Raw genomic sequence first — 16,510 nt, forward strand, 5'->3', positions numbered from 1 at the left:
GAAAAAAAGACACCCAGCACCAAAAAGTGTTATTAGAAAGGAAAGTGAATGTATCTAAATCAACCCAGTGTCCCTTTGTAGATGTGAATATGTATAATGACGTGTTGGGTATTTCTTGTCTTTTTTTTTTTTTTTTTAAAGATATTTTTATATATTGTATTTATCATATTGTATTTTTGTACATAGATGACTTTTTTTGTGTGGTATGCTATGGACCTCTCTCTCTTTGTCCTTAATAAAGTCATTCTTCTTATTATTATTATTAGAGTATTATTATTTGAAGAATATGTCAAAACAAAACAGCTGTAATGTTGTTGAACACTGCATGCTTTGATTCTTAGTGTCTAACAACATTTAGGAAAGACAGTTTGAGTTAACTTAGCTATGCTTAGCTAGCTCAATCTAAATGTACAGCAGCTTATGTCAATGAAAATTAAATGTCGGACGCCATTTTTATTTTCATTTTGAAATTGTTAAAAAATTGTATTACAAAGTCAACTTTGAAAATTAAATGTCAAACCCCTGTTTCATTTTCTATTTATTGTAATCATAGATTGCCAATATAGTTATGATTATGTGAAAACAAAAAATGAAAATTGGATTATTGCATTTTTATTTTATTTTGTACTAAATGACATATATAGGTCTATGTGAGAAAAGTATAATGCTTGTTTTTTGGAATTGCATTTTCATTTTAAAGTTCACATTATCATTTTTAATAAAGTTGCCCATGGACTTCCATACATTAACCCTTTGAAACCTGGGGCGACATCACTTTTCTTGTGCTGCTTTTAGACGCCTTTCACAAGTATTCAAACCTTTGAGCAAATTGTGCGATTTCTTTCAAAAACATTTTTAAAGAAGTCAATGAGCAACATGATAAAAAAAAGTCAATAGATTTAGAAAATTATTTTTTTTAAAAACTGGGGAAAACTGTATTTATAATTATATAAATAAATTATATATTTATTCATATAATTATAAATTTATATAATTTTTAAGCACCCTTTCCATATAATTTCCTTGTTTGTGTTTTTTTTATTATCTTTTTTTAATTCATTTTTTTTAAAATTAATTTTCTTGTTTTTAATTTTCTCTTCTAACTTATTTCTTGACAGTTTTTTGGGTTATTTCTTCTTTTGTTGCTCATTGCCTTCTTGCCATATTTTCACCAGATATCATGCCAATTTCTTTAGGTTTCAAAGGGTTAAACATCAATGTAAACGTATGAAATGAAAACGACGATGAGGTACAAGTGGGGATTGTTAGGCTGCAGCAAAATCATGTTTGTGAACAGCTGGGAGGGTTTATCAACTTTTAGATAGGTAGTGATTTAGACTTTTTTTGCATATTGTGGTATATTAATTCATTATTATTTGCATATTTACTTCAGGAGGCTTAGCTTCCATGTTGGACTTTATGTTGGCCCCACGACTAAAGGACACTTTGGGTGCTCACTCAACCACAACTCACCTGCTCTGTCCCTGTGGCCTGACAAGCCCGTGCCTGCTGCTGCTGCTGCGTTGCCTTTGGTCGACACACACACATACACACACACACACACACACACACACACACCGCTCTGAACCCTCCTACCGGCAGCCAGATGAGGCAGGCTTATATGCGGAAGTTTCAGTTCCGCTCAGTCCAGTTGACTCCGAAACTGAGAACAGACGGACTAAAGCCACGCTTCTCTCCGCACACCAGACCCGGCTCCACAGCGCAAGGTGAGTACTGTACAGCAGGCTCGGCTTCATCTGACAAAATAATTTAATGAATTAAACGAGACAGGAAAAGTCACTGCGCGTTCTACCGTTATTATTTCACTGCGTTATGTGCCTGTTACAAAGTGACAGTTAAAAGAACAGATATGCAACGTTAACTGTAACTTGACACAAACCTGCGATATTGTTTTATTGCTCATATTTGTGTCACTAAAAAGTGACAAATAGGATAAAAGTCTGTCAGAATTGCACTAATAATGTCAGACATGTGTTTTATGTGACACACACACACACCGAGGCGACACATTAAAGTTCAGTTTCCGTGAGAAAAACGAGCGTGCTGTATTTTACAGACGCTAATGTACGGTCCCTAACGTAAACACACGATTGAGGACGACCTGAGGGATTATCACTCTGTCCCATGACTACAACTGAAACTAAAACACTGAGTTAGAGTGTTTCCTCTTAAAGATATATTTAATGGTCTAGACTTTCACACTGAGGGAAGTCACTTTGTTGAATTAAAAGATATGAAAAGGGAAAAGTTATGAAGAAAAAGTGTCCCATAAAGTCAGGTTGGAACAAGTTGTCCCACTGACATTGAGCAAGTCAAGGATATTGTACAGTACATTTTAGTGTACAACAGTTTTTGGTATAGTCTAACAAAAATGTAAGATCCTTAGATGTTCATTCAACAAAAATATGACAGACAATATAAATGTCATAGGCAGCCCACTAGTGAGGTGCAGTACACTGTGAAAACATCCTCTGTGAGTCAACATGTCTTGCAGTGATGTCACCAGGCGTTATTGTCTCCTGAAGCATTGTGAAATGAGCATGACGTCTGAAAATCAGTCACTTTTATGCTCCCCAGAACTCTGAGACATTATTTTCCCGATACCCAAAGATTACTTGAAGGAAACACAGCTGTATTTTGACATACGCAGTGGAGAGGACATGAAGGTCACGCTATTGAATGGCACCCACAACCCTGTTGACCTGTGTTTGATTCCCAATTAAGAAAGCTTTTCTGCTGTGAGTGGAGTTTAATTCTTAAATAAAGTTTGGCTTATTCAACCGTGACTAGGAAGTTACCCCACATTTGAACCTGAATGTCCCCTCAAAAAAAGTCCTGCATGTTTCCAGCTGGCATGCCTTATACTCTCCGATTTTGATAACATCTAAATTCAATATCAGACTGTTTAGATTATCTGCCGACTAATTAGATCAAGCAAGTTAAAATAACATCTGCAAGAACGTATCAATGTCTGAGACAGTTGATAACTTATTCAGCACGTCCTATTAGTGCTGCGCTGAAAGGATTGTGGTTTAATCTTGTTTTTGGTGTGAAAGTGCTGAAATATTTATTACAATAAAGTACCATTATGACAGGAACTTGAGAGATAAGGCCCAAGTGGAAAATAACCAGAATTAATCTGGAACCAGCGTAGAGAAGGGGTTGATGTGAGTGCTGCTGATAAAATGCTTGTGCACAGCTCAACTGTTTTTCCTCAGTTTGGGAACACTGAAAGGTGTGTCTGCTCATGTCTATGCATGATATCATTAGAGATTGCAAAACAAGCAGGGACATGAGATGAGCCTAATGTTTGCTCTCTCCATATAAGGGAAAGACATGCTACTGATATGTGGGTATGACTCGAGTGTGATCCAGATTTCGCCATCAACATTTTTGTAGGTTTTACTGAGATGTCCCAGTTGGCTGTGAAATCTAATACTGAAAGAATCTGTTGTGAACAACTGTTGTAGTTGTAACAGAGCTATTCAGTGCTGTGTATTGAGAGAGCATGTCTTCAAGCCATTACTCAAAAGTCTTTGAATAAAACGTACAGTGTTAATGTTAATTGTGTCACCTCAGAAAATTAAACATTCTTATGCATTGCCAGTTCTGGCGAAAATAATTGGAGGTCGATATTACCGTCTTTAAGAGGCTGTAGCACATTTATTTTTCTGTGAAACTAGACAGCCTAAGGCATTCATTGGTACCAACCATGTTGGCATAGTTTGTTTGGAAGCTCCAAAGTGAGGCTAAATTTTGGCAAGGGAACAACTGGCATGGCCATTTTCAAAGGGGTTCTTTGAACTCTCGCCTCAAGATATCTGAATGAAAATGGGCTTTCCCCTAAACTTCAGTAGGCTTGTTCACAGTAAATGTTTTGTTTCTGACAATCATGTTTTCCTTCAAATTAAAGCTGTATTTCTGTCTTTTAAGAAAAAGGACAACCAGCCTGTTTGAAGAGCAATGAATTGCCTAACATGTACAGATACATAACACATTAAAACAGGATTGTTGTTGAACTCAAAATGTTAACTGTGCCGGCACTAAGGCCCTGACACACTGAGCTGATTGTCGGCTGTCAGTCATCCGTGGCCCTTGTCGCTGTGGTGTGTCCTGCACCGTTGGCCCTCGTCTACCCTAGTTGGCCTAGTCGGCTTTTTTACTGCTGAATCAGCATGTTGAATCGGCGTCAGTGACTGCAGAGCCCGCCAGGGAATGAAATCGCTCTGACTGGGAGTTAGGCTCAGCACACAAGAAGAGAAACGGAAGTGAGGAAAGTAAACAAATAGCTAAAGTCCAGAGGAAGTGAGACCAAAACAAACATGTTACATAACGAAGATTATTTTTCTTTAGCCATTGAGCTCTTTAGAAGAAACAGTTTCTGGTGCTTTGTGTTATTGTTCACTGGTGCACAGTAAATATGCTTTGCTCTTTCAACATTTGATTGTGTTGTTAATGTGCTAACTGGCGTCAAGACGTTTTCCAGTTTCCCTTTTTGAATGATGATTCCACACCACCACCGTGTGCTGGTGTGTGCATGCAAAGCCAAAACCCTCCATACTGACATAGTTTTCAACTAGCGTTTACACTTCAAAAGCATAACTGAATTCCTGAAATTCAGGTATGGCTTTTGGTTGGCTTTTCAGTGGCTTCATCTGGCCATCCCTTGGAAAACTTTCTGAGGGCATCACTGGTGTGGACTCAAATGAAATGGTAAACAAAGCTTGCAACAGTGAAGGACGTTTGATGCAGTTTGATGAGTTTAAAAAGAATGGGTTGAATTTCCTCGAGAGAATGTGTGGTCAATACACTGGGTTAGGCCTTGAAATTTCCCTAAAAATAAACATCTTGGCTCGCCTCAACCCTGGTCACCTTGAAGAGGGAGACAGCTGTCTTTACTTGGATGCTTTCTTATTATAGTCCTGCATATTCTGCATGCGTGCGCGTGTGTGTATTTGAGTTTGATTGTGAAAGTGTGTTGTATAAATAGTAGAGCTATGTGCTCTTTGCTTTCCAGGTGTTCACCTCCTTCCTATCACTTTCACACGTGATTTTATTTCCATCTCTCCACCCGCCCCGCACACCCTTTTGCGGCTCCTTTTTGCTGGCTCCTTTAAAGAGCCTGTTCCCCTCCAGGCAAGATGGTGAGACAGCGTGTGGGCCAACCCCCTGATTTGATGAGATGAGTGTCTCATACAATTGACCAGGTGATGGGCTACAGCAGGTGGTGCTGTGTCCCTGAGGGAATTTGTGATGGCAGCATGACTTACAACCTCAAAATGACATGCCTGCAGGAAGACAAGGCATTATTATTCATGACATACTCATCAGGAAAGTATGTTTTCGCTGCAGTGCCCAGCAAGCAAATGTGTGAATATTTCTTTTTCAAGGCAAGCACTGAAACATTTAATTGCTTAGTCATGTTCACATGTTCTTCCAGTAATGGCTTATGTCGTGAAAAAGTGAAATCCTCTTCATCAAAGCCAGAAATGAAAGAACAGAAACTCAAATGTCTGCCATCAGCATTAAAAATCTTTCAGTTTCATCTTACAGTTCGTTACACCAGAACTGTAAGTCCTAGCTGTCTCTGGTTCTCTAACAATGAACCTGTCTGTTCAGAGTTTGACTCATCTTAGCTTCTATATGTAATTTCCCCTTTTCCATATAATTGTGATGCACTTTATGTGACATATAATGCTTGTGGGTTAGCCTTGCACATCCTGTTTTCATGTCAACATTCACTCTTCCTGTTGGGCAGGGCAAAGGTGATATATTTCCACATGATCTGCGTTTTCTTTTTTTTCTGAACTTGTGCTCAGAGGCTCACAGGCACACAAATCCACCACAGCCTGTTAGCTGAATACTCATACCAGACTCATAAATTAAAGTGTTCTGCGAATATGGTATACCAATTTCCTCAATCATTAACCTAATACATGTCATAATGCACTAAATGCTAGCATGTGACTGTACTTAACCCCAGTCTCGCTTCCAAAAAATAGCTTGCAGCTTCGATTTTTCAAGGGAAATGGAATGCATGACAGGCAAGGCTTAAACCAGTGAAACTCAATAGTGCATGAAATATTTTACTGTACCAAATAGTCCTCGCTGTGTCTCACTTTTGGAACTGTCCGTTTGATTTGAATGCACACATGTATAATCAGGATATGGTATTTGTGTTCATGCATGAGGTCATGTAGATGATGGTGCATTTAGACATTGAGAAATATGAGGCGAACCTGCTATTCAATGAAACGTTGAGTTGGCAGTGATTAAAGCGGAGCTCTATCAAGTCTCTGATCATCCAGGGTGTGCCTCGCCCTCACTGTGACCCTGTGCAGGCCCGGCAGCAGGGGAAAGGCCAATGTTCACTGTTACATACTAAGGATACAGGGGGGGTTAGCAGGATGCGAATCTTTACAAGATATTTTATGTGAAGTTTTCAATTTCTTAATCACCATTGCTAAACCCCAGGAATGTGTGTTAAGGATGATGCAGGTACAGGGCTGTTCACTGAACCATGTCCTGCTGGGAATTGAATATCAATGCTTAATCTTCGGAAATGCTTGACTTACCTCTGGTTTGTTTGTTTAACCCCCCTTGTGTTGTATAGGGATGCAGAATATAGTGGGTGCCTTTAACACAACATATTTTTCACAAGCAGTGAGTTCAGCGAAAAGACACTCAGATCATACAGTAAGTCCAAAGTGCAGCTTCAGTTGCTGTGCTGAGATTCTTTTAACAAACAGTCGACAATGGATTAGGCTTGGGTGTGGTATCTGTTTTTCCATACCTTTATACCTCCCTGACATTTCACCGGGGTACACAATATATAACGGTATTTGTGTAAATCAAACAAACAAAAAAAAAAGTAAAAGCTGAGCTGAGGGTGATCAAAGTCATTGTAGCACGTGTGTCACTTTCTAGCCTACACTGCGGTGTGTTTAATATGGAATTAGCCTACTTAGACACGTCTTGCTGGGTTTAAATACTTATAGCCCACAGAATAATGACTAGATAGGAACTAAGTGTCCTTTTTGCTGTAGGACTCGATGAAACTTGTTGCTGCGGCGGATACTGACTCATCAGTGGGCTGAACAGAAATGATGTTTTCAGTAAAATAATGTGGCTACTAAACCACATTTGTAGTGGAAGGAAGTCATGTCAAGCTAGTCCTGTAACGTTATCCCCACCACTCTCAGTTGCCATCTTTCTCAGCTCAGTTCAACCAGTAGAGACTGACCTCTGGTGGTGCAAGCTGTTCACTACAATGCATCACCTCAATGCAGCATCTCCTTATCAGTTTAATGGAAAGAGAAGCACCTGTATTTTTAATAGTATTGAAAATCATACCCTCTGGATTTCTAAATACTCCAGTATACCCTTATACCCTGATACCCCAGGCCTACAAAGGGTAGTCAATATGTGCACCATTTAATTCTTATTTGCCCAAAAAAGGTTTCTCCAAAAACATCCAAAATGTTCAGTGAAATCAGGTGAACGCTTTTTGTCAAATAGCCATGTTATAGTGAGGTAATCCATTCTTAGGTGTGCTTAAAATGATTTTAACACCCTCTTATTGCTCTCTGAACATGACTTCCTGTTGCATATTAAATCCTGCAATGCAAAGCTCATTATGGGTTTTCTCATAGTCTTTTGAATGCCTGTTTACTAGCAGTTGAGAGGATATACCTCATATGATATATTACAACTCACTTTTAACCCCGTTGTTAATGGCACTGCTTGCAGGACCAGTAACCTGCTCTAAAGCTGTCGGCAGAGAGCTGGGACCTTCAGGAGGGGACTATTAATAGACTGTTGTACTTGACTTTAGATATCTTCAGTGTGATAAAGGTGAAGCCAGTAGTCACAGCAGGTCTGGTGAGGTGTTACTGGGTGACAAAGAAGAATGAAAATAATATCGTTTTTTAAATACTAGTTGTTGTCTGCACGCCAATTTTGCCTCTTTGCCTGGAGTTTACCTCTTTATGGACGATAACTCTGTTTCTTGCACAATAAAGTGTAACATATCTATCCGTCTGTCTCTAGGTGAATCATGACCAGCAGCTACAACGTCTCCCTGACTGGCCCTGCCCCCTGGGGCTTCAGACTGCAAGGAGGGAAGGACTTCTGCCTGCCCCTCACCATCTCACGGGTGAGTAGAACACACACACACGTAACACTTATGTACCCTTCACTCCATGACAGTCACCTCTGAGGAATGCTGCTCATACTATGCCATTTGCCCAGTCAGTGATGAAAGCGTGTGTGCCATTCATCTTTTGTGTGACACTCATTGCTGGATTTAGACACCTTCTCCAACAGCTCCTGGCCTCTGTCACTCCGTCCCCCATGGTCGTGACTGACCTCCTGCCAAGGCTGTGACTATTGTCAACATAATATTACATAACTGAACCGTAACCACAGTATCTGTCAATTTAAAACCACTCCCTTTAATTTCTCCGGCAGCCATTTGGGATGTATTTGGAGGATTAAGCTGTTAATGGCTGCTGTCATTTTGAACATTCAGAGGGCGGATGGTGCTAAGTGTCCTGGCCTTTCTCCCTGGCGTTAGTCCTGATGCAAGGCACAGGAGACGACTGGGTCTGAAGAGGAAGCATCAGAATCTGTCCTGAAAGGGCCCATTTGAGTGAAACTCTAGAAAGCCACAGTGGTTCTGTAATAACTATTTGGGACTTTAGGTCACATAAATTCAAACTGGGATTTGGCTCTGGCTGAACAGGTCCTGTTGAGCCCTCAACTGGGAGATGGACTGCTGGACTGGACGGCCTACTGCTTGAAAAACAGGCCTGTTTATAAGACCGGTCCAGCCTCAGCCTATACATAGTTGAACTGTTTATGTTCTTGGAGTAAAGGACGTCTGTGCAAAGCACTGTGATTGTTGCACAAATTACAAGACGCCTGCAGTGCAGCTTACTATTACACTGTCAGGCAGTCTTTTTCAGCCCAAGGGTATCTGACGCGTCTCAATTATACTAACATTGCTTCTTGACAAATAGGGTTTAAAAGATGTCAGCTTGTCCTCTGCCGGTGTATACTGTGTTTGACAAACTCTGGCTGTTGCAGAATGAGTTGTGTTATTCAGTTCCTGCCGCTTCCTGTTGTGTCATGACCAAGGTCAGTGCCTCTGTTTATTTATTGTTGTTGGAAGGATCAGTTACAGAAGTTTGAAGGTTTTGTTTGGAGAAGAGAAGTGACTTTTCCCAAGTGGATACATAACCATAGATTATGAAAAGGCCAGCATAGCTGCTCAGACTATTTTTATGCCTTGTCACTATGATAATAATGGAATGAAGGACAGCATTTTGTCATGGGGGCATGTAGCTGTCAGTTGACATCTTGTCATCATATCTCAAAAACAATCCATTAATGAAGCACTTCCACTCCTGTCACCTGATTAGATGTTGGAGCATCTTTATATATAAGAATATATAAGAATATAAGCTTTTCCGGAGAGGAAGAGGAGAAAAAACTCAACATCAAATTGGCCATTTTGCCTCTGTTGCCCTTTCAATTTTGGCATCAGTCCAGTCACACGAGCCCAACATCTGCTCAATACAATATCGCCATGCAAAGTATTGCGATACTATGCTGTATTGTATTTCCCCCACCCTTACAATTTAGACATTAATATGTATTTATCTTCATAAATGTGAGATGTGAATTGATGACAGCATTTTCAGTTGATATGGTGCAGTGTACACACTCCATGTGTATAAAAAATTAAAAGCAGCTGGGCCCCTGACCCCTGATGTTTGAAGGGATGTGCTATGTCATGGTTCTACTAGAGAGTTTAATATAAAATGAGACAGGTGAGTGTGGACAGATGTCAAAAAAAATCCTGCCAGAAGCCTTGAATCTATTAAAATCATAAATGCATGTCATGTGGTAGTTGTGATTATTTCTCCATTTTTTGTGGGTTTTGCGGGGAAGCTACTCACGGACCACAAAGTGTTGAATACACCTCCTGTGTCCACCAGCAGCATTGAGTCATCAGCGGTCGGGAGCATGCCGCAGTACTGCTGAGCCCGGCAACATGACTCTCACAGCTTCTCACTCCATCACACTGTCGGTTAGTGTCATTCCTGCGACATATTTCCATCCCAGTGCATGACTAGCAAATGGCACCAGGCACCATAAATGGTTCAGATTTCTCGCTGTTGTCCAGGCTCCAGGAATAAGTCTCTCTTTTGTCTGTTTATCTTCCAAATCCTTGTGTCACATTAGACGCAGCCAACAAAATGAATGTGGGACATGTGTTATGTGTGTTGTAGTAGCTGGAAATACATACATTTTCTCAAATCTGATAGATGTCAGATCTATCAGTGCAAGTAATCTGTGAACCTGGTGTCTGTAATGTACGTTAAAAGAGTCGTTGTGTTTACAAAGGGAGGAGTAAGGTACATACATGGAAACATCTGCCAACAGTTTAACCATTACATGTAGTCCAGTTCCTTCATTAGCCGAGTGCCGAGGAAATTGTGCAGATCACAGGCCCATTTTAAAGTTCATTAGAGACCCATGATGCTAAATAGACTGAATTTACAGTAATGAATATGCCTCCACATTAAAGCTTATATTTATTTTGCTAAGATGGATGCGATTGCCATGGAATAATGATGTCATGACTTTACTGTACATATGCGTGCCATATGTAGCTGATCCAAAGATTACATACAGTACAGTATATAAGGCTGGTTGCTTACGAGACAACCACAGCCTGTTAACCAGAGGCCTTTTTTTAGGAATATATGGCTTTGGCCTAATAATATCACTAAATCACAGTATGAGGTGGAGTGCATATACTGTAAGTCATATGTATTGTGTGATATTGAGTTGGGATTTTGGTTGAATCTGAGACCACCCAATAATGTAAGGATGACTTATGAAGGACGGGTTTAAAATGACGGATATATGCGTGGGTGTCTGCTCTCCTGTTACCCTTCACTCTTTCCATCATCGTCTGTGGTTATTCAGCTCCTTTTTAGGCATGTCTTGATAGGCCTCCACATGGGAAAGGCTTGCACTCAAGAGCGTTTTAACGTTGGTTATAAAACAGCAGAAAATGTGTTTTAAAAAAGACAAAACATAACACTGGAGTGAATTAAATCTGTTTACACTCAGTAAATTGAGTTAAACAGTTCATAAATTCACTGGACTGTTATTCTAAAAAAGATGTTATGTAAGAAAAGTTTATCAGAGCTAAAGCTAAAGTAATAACCAAGTAAGAGTATCTCACACCCACCTACGTGTCTGGTTGTTGTGGGTCAGTCGGGGGTCAGCACTGCAAAATTCTCCTCTCTTTTCCCATTGACCCCTCACTTCCCCCTCTTGTCTTTCATGGCCTTTTGGTTGTTGTTTTACTGGCATGCAATACTCTCAGTGAACATTATACAAACTAATTTTAGCTCTTTGTTTGCAGTAGGCTCTAAGCTTCCAGATTTTTTTTTCTCTTTCAAGCACTGCCATTATGTGTTAATATGGTGAGGCTACTTTCACTCTCAAAGAAGAGGAATGTGATGATGGGGGTGTATCTGGGCAACCGACATCAACATGAGGGATAAAAGGTATTCTTTGTGCATTGGTTGTAAAAGTGGAGGATCCAACAGAGGCAGACAGCTCCACATTGGGTAACTGACAAATATTATTAGCTGGATAATAATAATTTTAATTATAATGTCATATCTGTCAAGTATATGTCTGTTATGAGTTAATTATTAGAGCTTTGCTTTGTGGGTTTTCAGTGAGAAACTCAGGCAGCTGTTCTCTTTAAGTATTAATTCAGTCTGAAACACCCTTTACTGTGTTCTTTGATCTGACTATAAACATGTCCTTTACTCACCAGTTATTTACTATGCAGCTTTACATTGAGCATGTGCTGAACTTGAAAGGCCGACCACTTTCATTTCCTCTCCACACTCTCTGCACACTATTTAAAAACGTACAATCCAACCTCGTTGGCATAAGAAATGTTGGCAGCGTACGTTTCTGCAAACCATGGATAATACAATGTTTGAATGCTTATTTTGTATTGGATACACTGAAACTTTACACTTCAACAATGCTGTGGTTAACTTGTGTTTAGATTTAGGCATAAAAAACACTTGGTTATGGTTAAGAAATGATCATTTTATGCTTAAAATATCCCATTTGGGGCACAGTCTAGGCAGGGAAATGCTTTTCGGGCCACTATCCCCGCTGAAAAAACAGCAGCTGATCGCTACAAAACACATTTGGTGCCTAAAAAGCGACTCACTAAATCACAACTGGTCTTGTTGTTTGTTGGTCTTGAACAGTGGTCTGTAGCTTGGCAGGCATCTCACCGAGGTGTCAGGCCATCCACTAACCATTCCACCTTCAGATGAAAAATTCTGCTTATATAATCACTTTAGAAATGCTTATATGATGTATGAAACGTTCAAATGTAATGTATTTCTGGTTTGCAGAAACATACAGTGCCAACATTTTCTTCTGGTGGCTGGGCTGCGCAATCAAATTAGATTTGTAGAGCAAACAATGTGGATAACCTTCAGTGACATTCAGCTACTTAACTATTTTTAAATTCAGAATTGATTAATCATCTAATATATCAGCAGTTCAGAAGATGCACTTATTGGTGGACATTGCATTATTGTTTGCTGTGAAAGGAAACACTTATCATTTCACATCTCAAAAACATAACAGCTTGCAACATTCACCCCTGGTCATTCAGATATTTTTTTTAAATTATTAATTTATAAAACCATGCACCTGCAAACCAAAAGGCATCAGTAGATGTGCTATGACTGAATTGGCTCCATAGTCAGGTTATTCTAATAGTGATAAAGGGTTAATGTTGATTAGATAATACGACTGTACGTGATAGCAAGTGCTAAAGTGCAAGTAACAGAATCCCTGCCATTAGAGGAAATGCCTCTTGTGTTTTCATCACTGATTTACAGTCAATCCGCCGAGAATTTTGCATCTTGTGTAGCTTACTGTGATAAAGAATAATCTGTATGACATTAAGCCATAACTTTTGGTCAAGCTCAGGTCCAGAAAAAATAAAATCAAGCGGTGAAAAGCTCCCCCGGTGTTTCAGCAAACTGTTGAGACAGATAACTTGTGGTCCGTGCTGCAAAGCTGTCAAGCAGTTTGTCTGTATTTCAATCTGTCTGTTGAATTAAAAATCTCTCGAGCATTTTTACATGGAAACTTAACTTCAGTACAACCCAGAAATTCTATCCCGTATTTCATAGCTTTGAGAATACACACTTCACGGGGCATATTTAATAATCTGTCCGGGGTCGTAAAGATGTGCTCAGGTTGCATATGGCTTCAGTGGAAAACTGTTATCTGTTTGATCCCAGTATGATCTCCCTGGTGTCTGTCTACAGTTGTATCGAGGGCATCTGCTTTCAATCTCTCTAATGCTATATGGCAGAGCTATAAAGAATAACCAAGCTGTCACTTGATTTTGATTTAGACCACTCACAGTCTTTTCTTTCTGTTGTGATGAAAGATATTTAAAAGAACAATCCACTTTTTCTCAGTTTGAGAGGAGAGAGGAATGTGCTGTGAATTCACAGGCGCAGTGGGACACTGCACATCATCTGTCTTCATGCTTGCAGCTTGAGCTACAACCTGCGATTATCTTATTGTTTTAAGATCAGCTGGATTAAAGACATTATCAGCAGTGATAGCCACCCAGTGTTATGCAAACTGACTGAAATTTAGTAATTACTTACAATTACGAAGTCACTTGACTAAATAATAGTAAATAAAAGTATTCGTCACTAGAGAAAGTAAATTTTGTATTACTTTCAAATATCTGCCATTATCACTCTGATGAAAAGTAAGTGGAACAATAAGACACAATGGATATGTTCATGGGTAGATAATCAAACTGGCTTACCGGGCCCAGGCCCATGGACCCAAGGGCTCAGGTGGCCCCTAATTTAGAACCTCTTCATTAAGTCTCTGTTAGTACCTTTGCATTTCTTGTTAAGGAGCTTTGTCATTCATGCCAATAGTCCCAAAAGTCCTAAAAAAAAGTGAAGGAATAGCCTAAACATTCACTTTGACAATGTCACAAGAAAGACACCATAATGATCCATTTTAAGTGAGGTTTAATCCCCTCAGTTGATCTATAGGACTTCAGCTATAGGACTGGCGAGGAGCAACAGCTTGTTGTATCTGCCAGGGAGGGGACGTAGACATTTTGATTTGCTAGGTTCTTCATAATATTAGTTCAATCAGGAGAGACTCGTTTTTTTTATAGTAAAGAAAATCTTTATTAACATGTGCACATAAGAATTTATGTGAAAAAAATGTGGAAAGCCTTTGGTGATTAGACCCCATAGAGATGGTATGAAGGCTGATGAATCCATAACTGGGTTAGGGGTAGGGTTAGGGTTAGGTGCTGGTGGTGGTTGAGGTGGTGAAGATGAGATCAGAAGAAGATGGAGAAGTGCCAGTGATCTGGATGAGTAGAGGAATGACCCTTTGTTGAGCTTGTCCTAGACTCTGGATACGATGGCTGAACGGGGTGGAGGAGGGCGCAAAGATTCTGCCTAAGATGATGGCTGACAGCAGCAAAAGAGAGAGCAGATTTAAAATTTTTGCAGTGGCATTCTAATTGGCTGAGGTAGATAGCACAACTCAACCACAAGTTTTTGTACTTGATCTCAAAAAAATAATGTCCATATTTCTAGGACGGCAAGCTTAAATTGCCTAAACTGTCAGCCACTGTGTGCAGTGACAGTCGAATGCTGATTGTTTGATTCACGTCGGGTGACTGTAGATCCCAATCTAGAAAAAATCTGGGGAATAGGCTGCGTTTGTCTGCTGTGATAAAGACAAAAGTAATGAGTAACAAACCCATTGCGTCATTTAAGCTGAAAAACTTTTTAGTTACATTTCTAGTTACCGCCAAAGTAGTGGAATTACAGTAACATGTTACTGTACCTGGTTACTTATGCTTGATAACAGCCTGTCCCATGCTATAAAAAATGCTTCACACAACTCTCTGGATTAAGGTGCGATATAAATGTAGTCCATTTAACATGTACCATAGAAACTCATCTTAATTAGTATTCCAGTTTCCCTCTTAAGTCTTGTCATGGTACCTTTCTTGAACCTGTGTCGTCATGTTTCAGCTTTTGGAAAGCAGGAATATTCTGCTAATAGGGTGGTATAGTCCTTTTCTGTCAGTCCAGTCATTAATAAAATGTACCGCCAAAGCATTTTACCACTTAACAATCATTATGCCATTTGGCTGAATCCAAAAAAGCCCAATTTAAACCCTGCTGGAGAGCTGAATGAATCATGGATGGAGATGGAAACCGGCACTTGCACTTGGCTCGAGCCCCACCACGACTGAAAGCCTTTTCATATCATCTGTCTCAGCAGCGCTCGTCAGCCCGGTTTGTTTCTGACCTGACTAAAGAGCATTCACTATTCAGTGCCGGGTCGGTGCTGCTTTGTGTTGTTTTGTTTGCGTTGTCATGGCGATATGACCAAGGGCTCGTACACAGGTCTGCTTGGCATCTCCTGTTTTCCAGCAGGCTGATTGATGTAGTAAGAGACTGGGGTCAATCCATGACAACCACGGGCCTACCTCTGTTCAAGTACCCTTAATTGCGATGCTTGGCTCGGAGGAGTACTTGCTATTTGGTCCCCTCCCAACTGCTGTGTCCCACCTCCTTCTCGTACGTCCTTCTGTTTATTGTTTGAACAGATTCTGCAAGGTGTTGCAGGTGCGAGCGCTAAAAATAAGACTTCTCCGGGCAATAAACTCTACTTTATGGCCTCTGCTTGTGCTAGCCTAGCAGGTTGCTGGGCGCTGTACCGTCTAATGTTCTCTCCACAGATTCATCCCAGAGATTGTGCAGGGTAAACTCTTTTATTTTGATGAGCTTCACAGGTTGAATGGGTGCAGTCCTGCCTGTGAGTCAAGCCGCTTCAGCCTTATGCGTTTGTGATGACATAGTGTTCGGCCCAAGTCTTTTCCATATAAGGTCCTCTACCCTACACAGACATGACATGCATCTCACAGGCTTTCAGTCCTCACCACAAGACGCTTCCTGTAACATGACTTCTCAAAAGTAAAATGACCACAGCCCGCTTCCTTACTCCATAATTTCACTGAAGGCAGAAAGTTACACCAGCATGGAAGATGATTAGTTTCCCACTGGTGCTGTAGGTATTAAATCTGTTGCCTTACCTTAAAAGTGTTTGTTCTTCCATAAAAAGTTTAGTGTGAAATTTAAATGGTTGTACAAAACACTGTAAATCAGTTGGTTAAAGCATTGATGTATTTGGTGAAGAATTCCAGTATTTTAGGAGTTCTGGCAGCAGCCTGCTCGACTGACTGTATCTGGAGAGGCTCTATAGGTCATAAATTTAGCCGAATCAACTACTTAACAAAGTTGCTTTCTCTCCAAACAGAATCTGTTTTCACTAATAATGAATCTTATAGAACGCTTTA

The 16,510-nt window shown here is 40.1% G+C and overlaps 1 protein-coding gene across 2 annotated transcripts in view; it reads left to right on the plus strand.

Annotated features, from left to right (window-relative positions):
* Window positions 1-1,574: 1,574 nt before the first annotated feature.
* pdlim5b (PDZ and LIM domain 5b) overlaps window positions 1,575-16,510 on the plus strand; it is a 48,675-nt gene continuing 33,739 nt past the window's right edge. For both annotated transcript variants that reach the window (XM_050053190.1, XM_050053191.1), the window contains exons 1-2: window positions 1,575-1,727; window positions 8,071-8,176. In XM_050053190.1, the coding sequence (XP_049909147.1) occupies window positions 8,078-8,176 (99 nt within the window). In that variant the 5' untranslated portion in view covers window positions 1,575-1,727; window positions 8,071-8,077. The remainder of the gene's footprint in view (window positions 1,728-8,070; window positions 8,177-16,510) is intronic.

The sequence above is a fragment of the Epinephelus moara genome, chromosome 9, assembly GCF_006386435.1.
Source record: "Epinephelus moara isolate mb chromosome 9, YSFRI_EMoa_1.0, whole genome shotgun sequence".
Classification (NCBI taxonomy): Eukaryota; Metazoa; Chordata; class Actinopteri; order Perciformes; family Serranidae; genus Epinephelus; species Epinephelus moara.